General features: G+C 32.4%; 3 protein-coding genes across 3 annotated transcripts in view; 1 reads left to right on the plus strand and 2 right to left on the minus strand.

The window, feature by feature from the left end:
* The window catches only part of LOC145745130 (sushi, von Willebrand factor type A, EGF and pentraxin domain-containing protein 1-like), a 29,044-nt gene extending 19,021 nt beyond the window's left edge, over positions 1-10,023 (minus strand). Inside the window, exons 1-19 of the mRNA XM_082563124.1 lie at positions 9,937-10,023; positions 9,764-9,851; positions 9,430-9,519; positions 8,781-8,962; positions 8,315-8,467; positions 7,991-8,231; positions 7,693-7,905; positions 6,911-7,048; positions 6,648-6,719; positions 6,176-6,367; positions 5,271-5,403; positions 4,819-4,922; positions 4,307-4,435; positions 3,725-3,907; positions 2,728-2,898; positions 1,820-2,046; positions 1,282-1,445; positions 765-891; positions 6-226 (exon numbers count right to left, since the gene is read on the minus strand). Coding sequence (XP_082419250.1) covers positions 6-226; positions 765-891; positions 1,282-1,445; positions 1,820-2,046; positions 2,728-2,898; positions 3,725-3,907; positions 4,307-4,435; positions 4,819-4,922; positions 5,271-5,403; positions 6,176-6,367; positions 6,648-6,719; positions 6,911-7,048; positions 7,693-7,905; positions 7,991-8,231; positions 8,315-8,467; positions 8,781-8,962; positions 9,430-9,519; positions 9,764-9,851; positions 9,937-10,014 — 2,906 coding nt within the window. The 5' untranslated portion in view covers positions 10,015-10,023. The remainder of the gene's footprint in view (positions 1-5; positions 227-764; positions 892-1,281; positions 1,446-1,819; positions 2,047-2,727; positions 2,899-3,724; positions 3,908-4,306; positions 4,436-4,818; positions 4,923-5,270; positions 5,404-6,175; positions 6,368-6,647; positions 6,720-6,910; positions 7,049-7,692; positions 7,906-7,990; positions 8,232-8,314; positions 8,468-8,780; positions 8,963-9,429; positions 9,520-9,763; positions 9,852-9,936) is intronic.
* A 1,468-nt stretch (positions 10,024-11,491) lies between these two features.
* Positions 11,492-14,620, plus strand: LOC145744951 (alpha-1,3-mannosyl-glycoprotein 4-beta-N-acetylglucosaminyltransferase B-like). The gene is made up of 4 exons (XM_082562926.1): positions 11,492-12,550; positions 13,036-13,251; positions 13,473-13,738; positions 13,837-14,620. The coding sequence occupies exons 1-4, from the start codon at positions 12,050-12,052 to the stop codon at positions 13,871-13,873; spliced, it is 1,020 nt and encodes a 339-aa protein (XP_082419052.1). The 5' UTR covers positions 11,492-12,049; the 3' UTR covers positions 13,874-14,620.
* On the minus strand, positions 14,423-18,469 carry LOC145745132 (kallikrein 1-related peptidase b11-like). Its single transcript, XM_082563127.1, has 9 exons — positions 18,462-18,469; positions 18,165-18,208; positions 17,931-18,065; positions 17,683-17,831; positions 16,963-17,045; positions 16,331-16,481; positions 15,861-15,966; positions 15,519-15,685; positions 14,423-14,951 (listed from the first exon to the last, which is right to left on the minus strand). The coding sequence occupies exons 1-9, from the start codon at positions 18,467-18,469 to the stop codon at positions 14,748-14,750; spliced, it is 1,047 nt and encodes a 348-aa protein (XP_082419253.1). The 3' UTR covers positions 14,423-14,747.
* Positions 18,470-19,833: the final 1,364 nt, after the last annotated feature.

The raw sequence follows: 19,833 nt of genomic DNA on the forward strand, positions 1-19,833 counted from the left end.
TTCACCCAGTAGTGATACATGATGCTGGCTCGCTCTGTACACTAGAAGGAATAGTAAAAGCATCACATGATGGCGCTGGGGAGGTTGGCACACACAACAGCACCCTCATGTGTTCATTGTTACTCACATATTCCCACAAACCGTTTGTGCACTTAATAAGTGTGCTTGTATTACCGTAGAGCCCATAACCTGCCGAGCATCCAACATAGCAATCAAAGTTTTCTTCCTAGAACAAAACAAATAAAATTTAAATTCTAGATAGCTATCTTTTACTTATTTATTTAGAAGTTGTGACCAATTTGTGTCTTAGGACATAGTTTTTAAAATTGTCAGAAATCTTTAAACTTTTTTAGAAAAGGTGGAATAATGCAAATGGAAACTTTGGCTGGCAGCTTGAATTTACCACATGAGGTCCAGGGTTTGTAACTGCTTCCGTGTTGTATTGAACTCAAGTAAACTCTTTACATAATCTTACTGTGAATTTAGAGTTTCCACAGCGAGGCAAATACATACAAAAAATGCAAGTGTAAATTTATATATAATGAAGCTTTGTGGACAAAATAAATATACATGTCCAATTTATTTGCCTACAAAATTAAATAAACTGCCAATTGTGGTGATAGGTAAAATCCCCAAAAGGCAAGCTATTGACAAGCAGAATCTAATTGACACATGAATGGTTTTGCCTCCTGACCTTGACTCAAAAAATACTGATTATGTTTACCCATTAAAAAAATACACATTGCGGATAAACTTATGTTTACTTGGTCAGTTGTATCACAACTAGGATGATCAAATGTTACGTGAGTTGATGAGGGAAGTGGAAAACAACGATCAGAGTCAACCAAACCCTTTAAAGAATATTTTCTGTCATCCGATACATCAACAAACCTTTAAATAAATAACAAAATTATTTAAAAAAAATCATTACTGGATAATTTGTTTATCCTGAACGTAAGAAGGACGGCTTCACTGCTCAAACATAAAGTAACATCAGTTACCTCGACCCAGGCTTGAGTTGCCTTTGGAATTTTGGGATATTATAGAATATAAATGCGTGATAATTTTAAGCTGCTAATTAAGTATTGGCTTAGCAGTAGTTTATATCAATTATAGCTCCTTACTCAAGGGTGCTGCAGCATGAGAGCAGCGAGGATTAAACCCATGACCTCATGGTGGTGTAGCAAGTGTACCACTACACCACGCTGCCGGTGGTTTACAACAAGCTGTAGGTTAAATTTTATAAAACAACGCATTAAAAAAAATTTTCTAAATTCTTACACCCATTGAGCTTCCTCTGTAGTTAATGACATAGAACTTGCTAGTATAGGAGAATTAATATTTGAGAAACCATATACCAGATAATTGCCATCATTTGACACTAGATTGGTTTGAAAATTGTTTGAAAAAAGCTGAGCTGTATCGCTGACATCACATTTAGCCATCTTAAACAAATTTAAGTTTTTGATTTAGTTTTAACATATAAAAATTGATTTAACAAAATATCATATGTACTTTTCAGCCCTTGAATAAAATTATTAGCGATCCTGGCTTCACTACAAGAGGTCCTGGGTTCTATCCCCACTGCTCTCATGCTGTAGCGCCCTTGAATAGGACGCACCTAATTAGCAGCTTATAATAAGCGGGCAATTATAATTAATAATATCCCAAACTGCCAAAAGAATTCGAAACTGGGTTAAGGTAACTGATGTTACTCTATGTTTAGATCTTGAAGTCTCACTGTTCACATCAAAGATAAATAAATAAAGAAAAAAGATAAATAAATTTTACCTTAATATAAAATATTTTTTCTGCATACCTTAACTAACATTGAGTTTGTAGGATCCACTGTTATACATTCCCCAGAATAAACATTTTTCAAGCCTCTGGTGTTGTTATTAGCATTAGACATAAGTGACCATCTACTTCTCTCTACTGCCTTGTTACAATCACTGTCGAAACCCTTAACCAATTTGTTTTTGTTGTCCAGTGAGAGACAAGCAGAGTAGGTGGCAGTAGTTTGAAGAAGAAGATATTGTGATTCACCTAAAAATTTAAAATTAATATGGTAAAAGTCATGAATATTTGGGATTACTTACTTTTTGGTCCTTTAATACAATTAATTTCTTTGAGGTCCCCAAAAAAAACTTCCTAATAAATCTACAATTATCACTGAATCTTTGACTGGCAGCATGGTGTAGTGGTAAGACACTTGCTACACCACACATAAGGTCGTGGGTTCAATCCCCATTGATCTTATGCTGTAGCACCCTTGAGTAAGGCGCTATAAACAGTATAAACTCCTGTTGAGCCAGCACTTAATCGGCAGCATAATTATCGTGCAATTATAATCTATAATATCCTAAACTGCCACAGGCAACTCGAGACTGGGTCGAAGTAACTGATGTTACTCTATGTTCAAGTCACGCATTCGACTTTCACACATCGAGGATAAAGATATATACAAAAAAAAGGTAAATTGTCAGTGCCCAATATAAGTTAAAAGTTGTGACCATACTAACTTATTAAAAAAATCCACTAATATACTTAATGATGGGTTGTTTTTTATATTTTATATATAATTCAAATAATTAATTTTCTTTGTTTTTGTTACTTTTTAAAGTTCTTATATCTTACTACTATTACAGATTTATTTCTGTTGGACCTAATTTTTTATTTTTATTGGAAAAAACCATTTTATTTTTATTAAAAAAATTGAATATTTACTTGTACACGTCGGGGCACTTGCTGACCACTGGCCATCTTCCTGACAAGTTATCACCCTTGCTCCGACCAATTTATGGGGTGAATAACATGAGAATGAGCACTGACCCCCACTCACTTCACTCGTGCATGTCGAAACACCATTGGTAGGATCACTTATTGATGAACAAGCAGCTAAACAAAATGGTGGATATTAGAAGCACTAATGGGCCTATAAATTGGACAACCATATATTATTTTTTATTTTTGTATAAAACTTTATCTTCGATGTGGGAAAGTCAAATGCGCGATATAAACATAGAGTAACACCAGTTACTCCAACCCAGTCTTGAGTTGCCTGTGGCAGTTTGGGATAATATAGAGATTATAATTGACCAGTAACTATGCTGCTGATTAAGTGCTGGCTCAGCAAGAGTTTATACTGTTTATAGCGCCTTACTCACATGTGCTACAGCATGAGAGCAGTGAGGATTGAACCTAGACCTCATGTTGGTGTAACAAGTGTTCTCACCACTACACCACATTGCCAGTTAAGTATCTTACACTTAGCTCCATTATGTATAAAAGGAGAGCATTGTCTTTACTGAAACATTGTGAAATGATGTAATATTTTTATTATATTTTTAACAGTAGAGCCCTATATTTTAACACGAAAGGTTCGGAGTAGGATTCCCACTGCTTTTATTATATTCTGTGTTTTTGCCAGTCAAAATTAGACAGCACGGGCTAACCATTGAACAATAATAGCAAAAACAATATCAACATCTTGAATTCAACTAAAGAAAAAGGCAAAAAATATTACTCAATGTTTAAGCCATTAAGCCAGCCTCCACACATAAAGAATAAATAAATTAAACATACTTTTTTTTAAAGTTGAGTTAACTAATTACTTTATTTTTCATATTATTTAATTTAAAATAACTTTATAATAATAAATTTATTCACACAGTATCTATACATTTGTTACACATTTTAAAACATCAAAAATATTTCCACCTACCAATGCAAGTTCCTGGTTTATCATCCCACATCCCTGTGTCCGGATCACAAGTTAAACTATTTACTCCAACCTCTGACTTCCCCACCGGACAATTAAGTGAACAGCCTGGGTCACCATGGTGGTTTCCCTCCTCGGAGCACAATGCTGGAACCCAGATATTGGGTTCAAGATTGGGACACATTCCTATAAAAAAATAAATTTTTAAATAAAATTTTTTTTTATGTGAACATCAAAAATTTGTAATTTAATCGCAGCGTTGGTGTAGTGGTCAAAACCTTTTGCTTTACTACATGAAGTCCTTGGTTCGATACCCACTGCTCTCATGCTGTATCGCCTTATAGTAAGACACTATAAATGGTATAAACTCTTGCCAATCCATTACTTAATCAGCAGTTTAAATATTAGGCAATTATATTCTATATTATCTAAAACTGCCAAAGGCAACTTAAGGCTGAGTCAGAATAACTGATGTTACTCTATGTTTAGGTCCCGAAGTTGATCTTTCCACATCATGGATAAATAATGTAAAAAAACTCTTTAAAATAATAAATGTAAAATTTCTGCTAAACATATTAAACTTACGGTTACACTTTAATATTATGTTCCAAGACCCAGCTACACAAGTTGTACTTGTATCTGATGGATAAAACCCAGAATCACAATCTACTTTACACTCACTTCCTTGTGGTGGGTGACTTGCAAAACAAGATCCTAAAAAGAAATTATATCTTTAAAGTTAAAAAACATTTAGAATTAAGTTGGCATGTTGTAGGAACATTAATATTCTTCAAAAAGTCCTGAGTTTGATTCCCAATGCTTTTATGTAACAGTACCCTTAAAAAATTCTTTACAAACGACACCGGTTCTTGACAAATCTAAAACTATTGGCAGGTTAATTATCAGATATTAGGATCAATTATTATACAAATTGGCAAAGAAAGATTAAATCTGGATCAGAATAACGGAAACTACTATATGTTTGGGCTCCAAACATGACCTTCACATAACATAAATAAATAAAAAGTAAAAGTATAAAGAGACCATTTTATCATACATAAAAATTATTTTTGCTTAAATACAAAACCTGCACCTACCACTAACAGACAGCATAATTCCATGTTCAACCTCGGGTAAAGAAGGACAAGCTCGTTCACATGTTGGTTGTGTTTTACTCCATGTTCCATTGGCTTGACAAACACTTTTAAAAAAAGTTTTATGTTAAAAATATCTTAATTAAAAAAAAAAAAATACCTTAAATTTTAAAATAAAAATGAATACATTTTTTATGAATAACTTAAACTTTTTCGAAATATACAAATTAGTCAATTAAACTGCCAATTAATTTTTTGACAAATAAAAATTATTGATAAGCCTAAATAGATTGGACCACAATTGTTATTAAACCCAAGATATTATATATACAATAATTTCATAAAAATTTTACATATCATGTAGCACATGTTGGCGGTTTGTTAAAAATCGTGTACAATTCTATACAAAAAGTAACATTTTTACACAGTATTTTATTAAGCTTAATAATAGTTACCTCGTTGTACTTCCATCAAGTATATATCCAGTATCACAAGCAAAATTGCAAGACATTCCTTCAATAACCTGATCCTCACAAACTGGTGGAGTAACACTCTGGTCAGATGAAACCACAACTACCGAACAAGTTTCTACATTTTTTGAAAAAAAATATATTTCAATTTTTTTAGATTTAACTAAAGTCTATACTATATTATATATATATCATCTTCTTTTACCTATTTCAACATATTGTTTGGCAAGGCAAAGCAAATTGAACTTATTTATAATATAGTTCATGGGCAAATTGGGTATATAATTATTTTCCAAATACGAGTTTCCAAATCAAATAAAATTACAACTTGTGACGATAGCATATTACAAAAGCAATTCAGCAACAAATGACCAAAACAAATAAAAAATTTAGCCCAAAAAGCTGGCACTTACTTAACTAGTTGGTATTTTTTTTTATATAAATATTAAAAATGTTAAACAACAGTAAATGAGTAGACACCAAAAATCATTAAAAAAAAAATTAAATCACTGAGTAAAAAACTTTTGATAATTTGTAAAATATTCACCGGCAGCGTGGTGTAGTGGTAAGAACACTTGCTACACCACACATGGGTCGTGGGTTTATTCCCTACTGACCTCATGCTGTAGCGCCCTTGAGTAAGGCGCCATAAACGGTATGAACTCCTGCTGAGCCAGCACTTAATCAGCAGAATAATTATCAGGTAATTATAATATATAATAACCCAAATTGCCAAAGGCAACTCGAGACTGGGTCGGGGTTACTAATGTTACTCTTTGTTTAAGTCGCGCATTGGACTTTCCCACATCGAGGATAAAGATATACAAAAAAAAAATTTCCAAATTAAAACAGACCTAATTTGAAACTAAATTCACCATTAAACAACTCACTTTTGCATTGCATTGTTTCAGCACTCCACAGTCCATCCTCTCCACAATAAATCTGTTGTGTATCGCCCCCACTTTCCAACACATAACCCCCTGAACATTTAACCACACATATCTCACCATCTATGGGGTAAGTTGTGCACGAACTCGGACTTATATTTCCGTTCTCTGGCGCCATCATAGGCACACAACGAGCTAAATAAAGATTTTTAATTTGCATTTTTTCGACACTTTTACAAAATAACTATCTTAAACGAAGCTTTATTTTTAGTGTAACTAGAGTTTACAAATTTAAAAAATACTTAATTGAAAAAAAAATACTAAACTTTAATACTAAATAAAAAGTACTAACTCTAAAATACTAAATTAAAAAAAGCAATACTAAACCTAGAAATTCTAGAGCAAACATCCCAAAACTACTTAAAATACTAACTTCGAATACTAAAATATATAATACCAGAAATTAAATTAATACCTTTACAAAACCCGACATCACTGCTCCATTCTCCACTTTGAAGACATTCTCGAAAATAAGATCCTGCATCAGCTAAAAAAATTACAAAATTCTGATTATTTTAGAAATTTAAAAAAAAGCACAAAAAACAGACTTAAAAATCCCCAGATACTAAAAAAAACAGAATCTCTTATTTCAATAAAAATTTAACAATTTAATAAATAAAGAGAACATATTATTATACTGATAGACTAAGGCCCATATTATTAGATATGTCTACTTACATGATGGCAGAGAATTAGATAGAGCATAAGATGAAGGGCATTGAACAAAACACAAATCACCGACTGATGATCCACTTATTGAACAGGAAGGAGGTTGCATGGACCCAGCTGATGTCAAGTAAATAGTCGAACACTTTGCTGTGTTAATAAAAATTGAGTTATATGCAAAATATTTTTTTATAATATTCCAGTACGAAGACAAATATTTATATACACTAATCAACAGCTTGCCTACAGTCACAACTCTTAACTTATATTTGCCGGCGATTATTTTTTTTAAATATTTTTTTGTCTATGTAGTGTAAAGGTTGACTTCAATATAATGGATTAAAATTGCCAAATAATTAAGCTGCTGTTGTATTGGGTCAGCAGGAGTTTATATCATTTTGTCATACTTAATTTTTTTTGTACATATCTTTATCCTCTATGTGGGAAAGTCGAATGCGCGACTTAAACATAGAGTAACATAAGTTACTCCGACCCAGTCTCGAGTTGCCTGTGGCAGTTTGGGATATTATAGATTATAATTGCCCGATAATTATGCTGCTGATTAAGTGCTGGCTCAGCAGAAGTTCATACCGTTTATAGCGCCTTACTCAAGGGCACTACAGCATGAGATCAGCGGGGATTGAACCCACGACCTCATGTGTGGTGTAGCAAGTGTTCTTACCACTACACCACGCTGCCGGTCTAAAATTATTAACCATTTTAGCACATTGCCTGCAGTTTTAATACTTCATTATTAGTGAATAAAATACCAAATTAACAAAAGAATTGCTTACGTGCACAATATGAGGGTGACCCACTCCACAAACCGGTTGACAAACAAACTCTTACTGTCGCTCCCCTCAACTCAAATTCAGGTGGGCACGAGTAAAAACATTGCATTCCGAGGTAGGTGCTTAAAGTGTCCTTGCACGAAGATGGTGACATAATTGTGTGCGGCGTTTCGTCCAAACTCGGGCAGAAACCAGTGCCACCTTCAGCTTGTACACCTGTAGAAAAAAATTGACAATTTTTTTAATTTTTATTTTGACAATTTTTAAATTAATTTTTTTGTTAAAATTATTATCCTCTTACCAAAATTTTCAGGCCCCAAACCAAGTATATTTAACAACTTTAGATCCAGTCCACCCAGACCCTTTTTAAAGAAACCGTACTGGGATAGCACTTGTATAGCTTGTACAGCGCTAATGTTAGTTAAATCATGTAAGTCAATGGAACTGGTATCAATAACCATGTTAGGTGCACTGCCAGCTGCTGTAGAAACTGTTTTTTGAAGTGCATCTTCGTCGATTTCTGTTTCTTCTTTAAGATAAACCTAAATTTATTGATAAAATTTATTAAATAGTAAATACAAAAAATTATTTATCAAAAACAGAGTCAGAAAAAATTGATAATCACCCAATGTACAGCAATAATTCCAAGTCCCTTTGCCTGGGATTGTGCCCTACCAGATCTAGTTGTGTTTAAAGATGTACCAGCATCACCGTATTTAAAAGCTAACACAACGACCTCATCAACATCCAGTTCTGCCGCTTTATAAACATCGATTATCTGAAATACAAACAGGCAAATATGTAACAAACACTAAAGTAATTTACATATTACACTAACCTTATTTAGGTAATTATCAAGATAAGTTAAACAAGCTACTTATCTAACAATAGAGCTATAGTACTAGCATATAGTTACTCCTTTAGTTCTCATAACAGCTAAATGCTTAAGTAAAAAAGAACAAAGTCGTTTAAAGCCTTTGACCTTGTAGTATCAGAATTTTTAATTAGATACAAAAAATTTTTTACTAACTGTTAATGTCGCAGGCTTAGCTAAACAAATTAATATAATCGAGAATAACTATTTTTTTTACTTTAGGTTCTAACTCTCTCCGAAGAGTTCTAGCCTCCATGCTTCCTATGTAGGAAAGTTTTTTAGTGTATCTCATCTTCTTTCCATCCATCGACTCTATTTTCATTGATCCCTGGAGATTAGGAAGCTTGATAGCAGAAAGTTCGAGAGTTGTAGACCCACCACCAGTGGCAAGCAAAATCACTAAAAAAGATTTATAAGGCTAAGACTACAAATTTAATGATTTTAAAAAATAAAAATGAGTTTATATAGGCTAATAAATACTTACATTTTTTATTTATTGCAAAACTAGTAGTCTTTGTTTTAAAACTGACAAGATGATGTAGTGGTCAAAACACTTGGCTCACTACGTGAGGTCTTAGGTTCGATCATCACTGCTTATAACTTCCAGTGCCTTTAAGTAAAGCACTTTAAACGGTATGTCCTGCTGTGCCAACACTTAATCAGCAGCTAAATTATTTATAATCTATAATATTCCAAACTGCCAAAGGCAATTTAAGACTGGGTCAGGCTAACTTATTTTACTCTATGTTTAGGTTGTGAAGTCAACCTTTCCACATTGAAGATAAATAAATAAAAAAAACAGCAATCAGTAATAATTATTATTTTCTATATATACATTAAATATAAAAAACAGAAAAATTTCAAACCTGCAACTAGTAAAAGTATAAAACCAATGACGGCGATCGAAATCCATGGTAAAAGTTCTTTAATAACCTCAGATGACAACAATTTGGATTCTAAATTTTCAAAAAAATATTGTTACTTTATGTTTAGGCTGTGAAGATTTGCGTTCTATATTAAGAATAAATTTACAAATGTTAAAATAGAAAGAGTTATTTTATGTAAAAATTCTAGTACCTACAATAAAAGTAAATTAGGCTACTTTTGTTAAGGTTAGGCTGTAAAGTTTTAAAGAATGCAAAAAACTTGCAAATTTCTCAGCAATGCCTAAAATTAAAAAAAAAAATTTTAAAGCAACACCTTCTGTGGTTGTTTCTCCTTCTTCTTCTTCGCTCTTCTCTCCTTGGGATGTTGAAGGTTCACCAAGATTTTCACCCGCAACCTCTTCCTTTATAGAAAATAAAAATTGTTAAAAATTTACATAAAAAATATGCCTAAAAAAACTTGCTTTTCTAATCAGTGCAGTTTTAAACCTGGTTAGTTTCTTGCTCTTCTTTGTTCTCTGGATCATCAGCAGATTTTTCTGCCAACTCAATATCTTTTGGATCCATTAGAATATTTAAAATAGCATACACCAGTACGCATACACTTAGTAATATTGTAGCTATAAAATATTGCAAAGCAAAGATATAAACCGTTATTGGCTTACTTTATTAAACTCTGTCAGCTTAGTGTCAATATAAAAAATCATTTTTAAATTAAAATTTTCCGAAAGATTTTTATTTTAAAACGAGTAGTTTTGCTGTATTACACAAAACCACGTGTTACCAGTGGTAAGGTATGTTTTACCTTATTTTATTTAAAAAATAATTTAAAGTTTCCTGAAGGTTTTATAGTTATGACAAATTAGCAGAAAATCAAAAAATATATTTTTAATAATTCCAAAATGTATTATTTTTTACCGCCAACCACACGATCATTGAACATGCATTGTTACGTAAATTAATAGAAATCTAATAACAAAAAATATTTAAATAAAAACATAATTTTGTTTAGTTTAAGTAATAAAATTACCTGCATTACATTCTACTTTTTTAATATAGACTAAAATTACATATTTGTCCCCAGTGTTTATTTAGCATGATACTACGCGTTCTAATGTTTACCTTTCAAGTATTTTTACGATCTATCGCTATTTTTAGTTAAAATATTTTATAATACTTCAATGAGAAAAATTTAAAAACAAAAAGGTAAAACAACATGTGTGTATGCGTCATGTATGCTCCCTATTTTTGTATGCGTAGAACTTTGGCATTACTCAACTCCATATCACATGTGGTTGGCCTTTATGGTTTGTACCGTTTTCGGAATGATTACGGAAAAAATAACTTCGGACAATTTTTTGTTTCTTGGATTCAACTTTTGGCTGAAATTGTATTTGCACATATATCCCTTTGCTTTTCACGTTATTAAATGCATAATTGAACCTAGATGACATCCAATGTACAGCGCAATACAAAATCCCTTTTTAAATCAATCAACCGTTCATATGCTAACATAGCAAATCGTCAGTTCCGTATATCACCATTTTAACTAGCAACGCAACTATGCAGTACAATCGCGCTACATGTAAGGAGTAAATGTAAAAACAGTTGCAATAAAAAACATGTGCTACAGTAGACTGCATGTTCTATTTGATAGACATTCAACTTACGTCATCGCGATACTGATGCGTGAAGTAAGAAAACGTCACGCAACCTGTACAAGTATACACTGTATATATACACAGGGAAAACTTTAGTAATATAGCTGTCTATATTCGAGTTCTGAAGTACGCGGTTATTTTCTATGGGGGTTTAAAAGCTCACTAGATCAGTCTGTAAACTGAAAGTGTTTGTACTACGCAGCGTTATTTTGTTACCAGTTCAGACAGTTCAGAAGCCTTTACGTTTTTACAATCAGTTGCTTTTGCCCTTTGAAATTTAGCTCAAGTCGAATAAATTCGAAAAACAGGCAACAGTCATATTTCAGGCTGATTAATGGCATACCAACTTCCTGTATTACTTTTCAATGCACATGTTTACAATGCGTTACTTCATAAGACAGCGTTGGTGGTTAGTTAGTATAGCCTATATTCTTATTTGTGGTTTTTCTATATAAAAGCACTATAGAAATAGCCCAGTCGTCTAGTCGTATAAAAGTGTTAAATCCATTTATAGAACGAAATAGCTTCGTGTATAATAAAATAGCCATGTATATGGATTTGCCAAATACAATGAGTTTATATTCAACAGGCATAGGCATATTTAAAATATAGTTTTTATTTAGATCTATATAGCGTAGCACCTAACCCAAGTTAATTTGTAAGATGGGTAATGGAAGAGTGCTTATAAGTAAACTTTAAGCGAAGTCTGTATCACGTTTATCCATTAATTCTAGTAGTTGAGCTAATATTAATGTAATCTTATATCTTGGTGAATAAATATTGTTTTAACGATACAAAGTATCGCATTATACATATTTGTGTTACTATGCCATTCGGCTTTAAAGTTATTAATAATTAATCATCTAAAATAATATAGTTTGTATAGACTGTAGTTGACGTTTAAATCTTTCTATATTATAGGATAAATTTACTGTAGAACAATGACTAGAAATCAACCTTTGGTTACTATTATAGTTATTCTATGCGCTCTTGCGCTTTTTGGAAGAATTTTGCTGCTATTTGGGTGTGAAAAACAAAAGAACGTAATAGTTCTGGACGATGTTATTCCAACTGGAATGAAAACAACTTCAAAGGGAACTACGCCTAGTAGTAACGCGCAGTCGCCTGATATAGACGACAAATTTAATAACGAATTCTACACATCACTAGTGTTTTCAAACGACACTCGCCAGCCGCAATACAAACTGGGCGAAGTTAAGAAAGAAAAAATGATAACTGTGGGCATTCCGAGTGCTATACGAAAAGGCCAATTCTATTTAACCAACACTCTAAAAAGCATGATTTCAAACATAGATTTAATACACAAAGAGAATTGCGCATTTGTCGTTTACGTAGCTGAATCCAATTTGACATACGTAAGCGAAGTGGCTAATATGATAAAGAACGCTTTTCCTGCAGAATTTGATCAAGGAATTATCGAGGTAAGAATTACAGTACGAGGTTTAAGACCTAAGTGCCCACACTTTAATCCCCTAGCCATCCATTTGTGTGTATTTAAGCATTAAATAAAGTGAATTGTTATTTGACTGACCGTTATAGCTTACAGAGTATAGCAATTTTCTTTGTATTTCATAGATTTAATGGTGTAGGGTAGGGTGCATAAATTACTTCCCGGTATTTTTAATATTAACTGTAAATTCAACGCGAATCTTGTTTGTGTAGTGATGACATTTAAAACAGAACGTAAAATCCCGAACTTTCGTTTTAAGTATTATTACCCGAGTAGGTACATACGCCTATTTAAACAGTTGCGAAATTTAAACAATAGCCCATTTACAAATAAATTCCTGGAAAGTTTGTAATACGACCTGCAATTTTAAATCAACAATGCCGTGACCAATAGAGCGCTTAAAAATACTTATTGGACCGTAAATGAGGGAGACAATTCATTGTTTAAACTTTTTAGGTGATAAGTCCACCTGCTGAGCTTCTGCCAGGTTGGCAAAATTTGGTGCAGGCGCGTTTCGGCGACACACTTGAAAGGTCTCGGTGGATGGCTAAACAAAATCTTGACATGCACTTTTTAATGTCCTACATTATCGGTCATCTTAACCCTGAATACTTTTTAATGATGGAAGATGACGTTACAGCATCAAAAGGATACATGACCGAAATTATGAGGGTAATTTTAAAAGAGTTTTGCAACTTATTGTCGCACTAGGTTTATTCAATCAACAACTAGCCCTTTTATATCATTTTGTGTAGGAGTATTACTTATAAAGGCGTTATACTTTTTGACATAAATGTTTACTTCAAAGTAACGGTATCCACTATGTACACACAGTTTAACTTAGTGTGGGGTTTTATCTATTACCTGTATTTACTTATTTTTATGTATTTTAGACCGCGCAGTCAAAGCCTCTTTCGAAATGGCTAAGCGCCAGTTTTACCAACGTCGGTGGCGCCGGTAAATTATTTCACAATTTATCTACTCGCGAGTTTTGCCATTTCATTTTGCTTTTTTGGGACGTCAAACCATTAGACTGGCTTATGTGGGATTATATAAGTATAAGAAGTTGTGGTTATGACGATTCAACCGTCGACTGTAAAGCTAAGAAAAAGGCAATGACAATTATACACCCGAAAAATTTGTTTATCCACAGAGGAAAGTTAGTGAAATTCACTTTCTTGTTATAATAATAGTTTTTAAATAAAGCATTTAAAACTGAAAATGGTATAATTTATTATTTTACTCATATTTTTTTAGAATATCATCCCGTTCTAATGTGATAAATGGGACGTGACACTAACCACAGGATGTTTTTTTCAACCATCTATCTAAATGTTTTACGTGGCTCAATAAATAAAAGAAAAAGGCGAAACAGCATTCACAAAATTTTATAATACAACATTGAGTTTACGAACAAACAACAGTTCGTGGAATTTCTATTAGAAACGTGAAGCTGTTTTTTTGTTAACGTATTTTTTTAAATGCCATAACCTGCCCATTCTAAATTCATATTGAACGCCCTAGTGCGCTCAGTCATTCGTAAATTACCTTCACAGTGCGGTATGTACTAATTATGGCATTATAATATCATAAAAGAAAATTATTTTGTTCTTTTAAAAATTTCAGTTAAAATCGTGCAATAACGCAAAAAACTTAAATAGCATCAAATTTTTGCTATAACGTATTATAGTTTAACTTATTTGCAACTAGAAATCATTAAAGCACATTTTTGTTATTGCTATTTATATGTAACTTGTTGTGACTTCTATTTATTCTGATATTCTTTCTTGCATTTTTGATCCTAATGTTGCAAGAATTTTAAAAACATGCACGTAGGCTGAATTTACACAATTCTATTTTTAAAATAAGTGGTTTATAACCAACCTCTTTTGTCCAAATCACTTCTATTTTTTGCAAACATATGCACTTATTGCCGAATTATGTAGGATTTTCTTACCAGGAATAGTGGTAATGTCAAGTCCTATTCAATGATAATAAACTCTATTTAAAGTTAAACGTTACATGGGTATGTTTTATTCAATAAAATATCGTAGTAAGATAACTATCACATCTTGAATATATTAAAGTGATGCTGTATAACAATCAAAAACGTGTAATGATTACACAGCTTTAAACAAGAACCGGTTAGGGATTTTAATTTTTAAGTTTTATGAACACGAGGCATTGCTGTAGTCAGCGGTGCTTATCGAACCGGCAACACTCAGAATCCAATCCATAAAATAACTAATCTTTGTGTAAACACCGGGGGCATTTTTCTGGGCACAGGTTCTGCTTCCAAATGAGGTCACGCCCCATAGAATCCAATTACAACTCGAACAGCGTTGACACATCAACGGACCCCCACTATCTCCCTATATTTGTAAAACAAGAAAACCAGAAAAATTAATACAGTGAAGTTCAAAACGTTCTATAACTAGTACTCTTACAATTAAGTTTTAAACCCTAATGCTGTTTTTTTGTATATATCTTTATCCTCGATGTGGAAAGGACGAATGCGCGACCTAAACATAGAGTAACATCAGTTAGTCCGACCCAGTCTCAAGTTGCCCATGGAAGTTTGGGATATTGTAGATTATAATTGCCCGATAATTATGCTGCTAATTAAGTGCTGGATTAGCAAGGGTTCGTATAGCGCCTTACTCAAGGACACTACAGCATGGGAGCAGTGAGGGTTGAACCCGCGACCTCATACGGTGTAACAAGCGTATCAACAAACAACGCTGCCAGTCTACACCACGCTGCGTTGAGATGCTTTTGAGGTCAACGTGGAAATGCCATAGCAGGAATTTTTTAATGTGAAAAAACACCAAGATATGCTAACGATTGGAAATTCACCTTAAATCTAAAAACCAAATATACCATACAAGGCTTACCAGAAAAAAACACAAGGTATCGCTTTAAAAACAAGTTTCACTTACGCGGCAGGTATCTACAGTGCCAAACGCCCTGCCAGCACAAACCAAAAACGCGCCAATTAAGTCATGGTTCGTGCTTGTTCTGTAGCGTTGGAGACAAAGCCTAAACGGTAAGATCTGTAATGGGACATCGTATAACACTGAGGTTGTCTCCGTCGATGTCGGGTTCACTAAATTTTAAAAAAAGTCACATATAATTGTTATATAAACTAGCTAAACTAAGTGTGTATGATTAAAGAACTTGGAAAAAAAAACTTCAAATAATACAAGATGTTCCGTTAAAGTTAGTTGTTCAGAGTTTATGCATGAGTTAACGTTCTTTGTTATCCAGGAGCTGCTACTTACACGAGCCCCAGCCTGCTGCAAAACAAGTTGTGTCATCAGGAATATTTTCTCCATTAGGCAAGCAAATAGGAGAAACCCGGGAGCCCAGAACAGCTGGTTCATTCAACTGTAAAAAGACTTTTAATGTACAACTTTGTCAAACTTAAATTTTTTTTTGTATTAAATTTTAAATTGGGTTTGATACCCACTGTTTGCTGTAGTTCCCCTGTTGATAGCCCTATAAACAGTTTAAACTTCTGCTGAGCCAACACTCCATCATTAGTTTACTGGACAACTATAATCAATAATATTCCAAACTGCGAAAAAATAACTCATGGTCAGGGTAACTGATGTCACTTAATGTTAAGATCGTAAGTCAACCACTCTACATTAAGGTTCAAAAAGTATAAAAAAACAATACTTAACTAATAAGATCAATAAAAAACGATATTTAATACATTTTTAGAAAAAAAAAATTTTTATGAGCTTACAATTAAAATGGCAATGTCGTACACTGGAAACTGATTTTGGGGATGAATTACTATGCTCTGTACAGATCTTCTTTGCACATGTGCATCATCCATTCTGTTTAAATCCTGTATTCCAAGAACCACAGTCACTTGTGATACAGTAATGGAGTTACTGTAAAAGTAAAATAAACATATTATTTTAACATTAAAAGCACAGCATAATGTTCTAAAAACCTTATATTTATTGTGATTGAAGGCTGTAATCATGTAAGCTTAAAATAATAATATATAAATATTTTATAAACCTGCTATCCGAAAAAAAAGTTTACAAATTAATACATAAAAACCCCATCAATAATCAATCAAGTTAAATACTTTCTTATACATATGTTGCAAGGTAAACGTTTCAGTAAACCATGAACTTTAACATATCAGCAATACATCAACAAGAGCCGAAGTGTTGGGGTGAGAACAACCCCTTTAAAAGGTCTTAGCGCCCTTGGGTTATGTGCTACAAACAGTACTAATACTATCAAAGTCAAAATGTCAAAGGCATATATAGATTGGGTCAGTAGTAACAAAATTTTCAATGTTAAGGCTGTGGGAACCAGTTTTTAAGAATAAAAAAATTAAAAAAAAAAGATTATTCCTACCTTATACAATGTGCAGCAGTAATTACAACATTCTCACTTATAAGGGTTCCACCACAAAAACCTGTTCCAATTATTAAGTAAGCCTAAAAGAAAAAAAAATAGTATAAACAACTATCTAATTAAAAAGTCAATTAGATGTCGACATAGAATTAATAGAAACACATTTCAAGCACCTATTTTAATTGGGTTTGTATTATACAAATAACAAAACAAAATTTTAAAAATATGAATTCAAAAACTTGGCAGCGTGGTGTAGTGGTAAGAACACTTGCTACACCACACATGAGGTCGTGGGTTCAATCCCCACTGATCTCATGCTGTAGCACCCTTGAGTAAGGCACTATAAACGGTATGAACTCCTGCTGAGCCAGCACTTAATCAGCAGCATAATTACCGAGCAATTATAGTCTCTATAATATTCCAAACTGCCACAGGCAACTTGAGACTGGGTCGGAGTAACTTATGTTACTCTATGTTTAATTCGGGCATTCGGCTTTCCCACATCGAGGATAAAGATTTATACAAAAAAAAACTTAACAACTTACAACAAAAAATTTAAAAAAAAATCAAGATACAAAAAAGTTAATTAGTTTCTATACAATTAAATTACAAATTATACAGGTAATTTAAAACAGGAAAAAATACTTTCAATTAAAGATATGAGCTTAAAGAAATAGACAGCATACTTCAATTTAACAATAATTTAACTTAAAAGCTCACTATCCAAGGCCATGCCCCATTTTCAGATACAGATCCTCCGATAATGCGACCGCCTCTTGGTCTTAAACCACAATTTTCAGTAATACTTGAATCACAACAACCCCGCCCGGTTGGTTGAAAAAAGGGGACAAATGGTTCAAAACACGTTTCTAATTTGAAAAAAAAAAGGTTTTTTATTGTTAATGTTACAAGCAATTATTAAAAAAATAGACCAATCATTGAAAAATGTTAAAAAAGAACAGCCCGACCTTGACATTTTTGTTCTACAATGCAATCTTCATACTGATAGTTACAGGAATCTAAATTTGGATCGCAGTTTGTTTTTTTCACTCTTATACCTGGACCACAACTTCGTGAACAAGCACTCCAGACACCAAAGTTCACTAAAAAAATTGTAATGATAAAATAAATACAACTTTATTGTTTAGAACATTAGGTAATTATAACATCTAGTAGGAGATGTTTAAATAATATCTAAAAACCATTATAATAACACTTTTTCTTCAATTTGTTTAAAAATTTGCAACTGTAATTAGTTTAGTATGATTAACAATTTGTTTAATTGGCTATAGATGGTAGCAACATTACAAATAGTTTTTTTACACTTTATATAACTAATATTAAATTAATTAATTAAAGTCAAGTGAATTAAAAGAATTAAAAAAGTATTTTTTGTTAGGTGTTTAAAAGTTGTCCATCCATATTAAGTATATAGAACTAAGATGAGTTAATATAACAGTATATGGTACAGTTTGTTTAAAATAGTAGGTGACTTATACCTAAGCATTTAAACAGTTTCCTGAGTAGGTGGAATAAATCAATACAAAACTAAATATAATACTGGAGCTTCCTGTTAAAGTCAACACCTTTACTTTGGTTTGTTTAAATGAGTTACCTTACATAAACGTCAAATTTTAAGCTAAATTATGTTTTCAGAAAAGTAATAACTGCTAAAAAACTGGTACTTAATATTATTTTACTATGATAAAAATAAAAAAGTCATTGAATTAGGGAATTATATATATTTACACAGAATATGGATAATTTCAAAAAAAAACAAGAAAAAAAACTTGCCAGTAGACTTAAAGATCAATTTTGCTACCTAAATGGAAGGGAAAAAAGCCCAAAAAAATCTGCAGAAATTTTTCACCAACTTGGTTTAATTTATAAAGAAAGAACAACCAACAAAATAAATCTACTAAAAAGTGCAGTTTTGTTAAACGCTCCGATAATTCGCAAGCCAGAAAATGTGAAAGAAGTTGAAAAAGATCTGGCAAGCCTTTGTAGTTATATACTTGAAAAATCAAATGCTGTTAACAAAAATGCAAACTTAATTCAGAGTTCTAAATTGTTTTTTAAAAAAGTTGTACAAATGAGAAAATGGGCAGATGAAAAACTACAGAAAATTCAAAAAGACAATATAGAAAACCAAATTGAACATATAAAGTACTTGCAAAATGAAATTTCATACAAGTTCAAGGAAATCTTAAGAAATATATCTGAATATTCTGTAAACGTTATGGGAAGCCCTCCTTGCGCTTTTGCCTTAGTTGGACTTGGATCATTGGCAAGAAAAGAAATAACTCCTTATTCTGATTTTGAACATATAATCGTGCTAGAAGATAATTTAACAGAAGAATACAAAACCAATTACTTTGAATGGTATTCAGTTATTTTTCAACTTATTTTAATTAATTTTGAAGAAATGATTATTCCCTTTGCTGCAATAGCAAGCCTTAACAACCCAGATAAAAAGGAGGACAACTGGTTTTATGATGTAGTTGGAAAATGTGGTATGTGCCCTGATGGCTATTCTCCAAATGCTAGCAAACACCCTCTAGGTTATAATGGCAAAGATTTTATAAAACCAGTAAGTGAAATGGTTAAATATCTTAACAGCAAAAAAGGCTACACTGCAAGTATATTGGCCGTGTCATGTTATGTTGCAGGAGACAAAGAAGTTTTTCAAAAATTTTCAAAAGAAACTGAAAGGGTAATTATACTTGGTGATACATCTAAAGATTATGATGAGATAATAGAAGATATAAATCAATATGAAGCTCTAGAATGTCTGGCAAATTCATCATTTGATGAAAAGTTTGATGTAAAACGTGCACTTTATAGGACAATGACTTCATTTCTTGCTGCACT

The sequence above is a fragment of the Corella eumyota genome, chromosome 3, assembly GCF_963082875.1.
Source record: "Corella eumyota chromosome 3, kaCorEumy4.1, whole genome shotgun sequence".
NCBI classification, from domain to species: Eukaryota; Metazoa; Chordata; class Ascidiacea; order Phlebobranchia; family Corellidae; genus Corella; species Corella eumyota.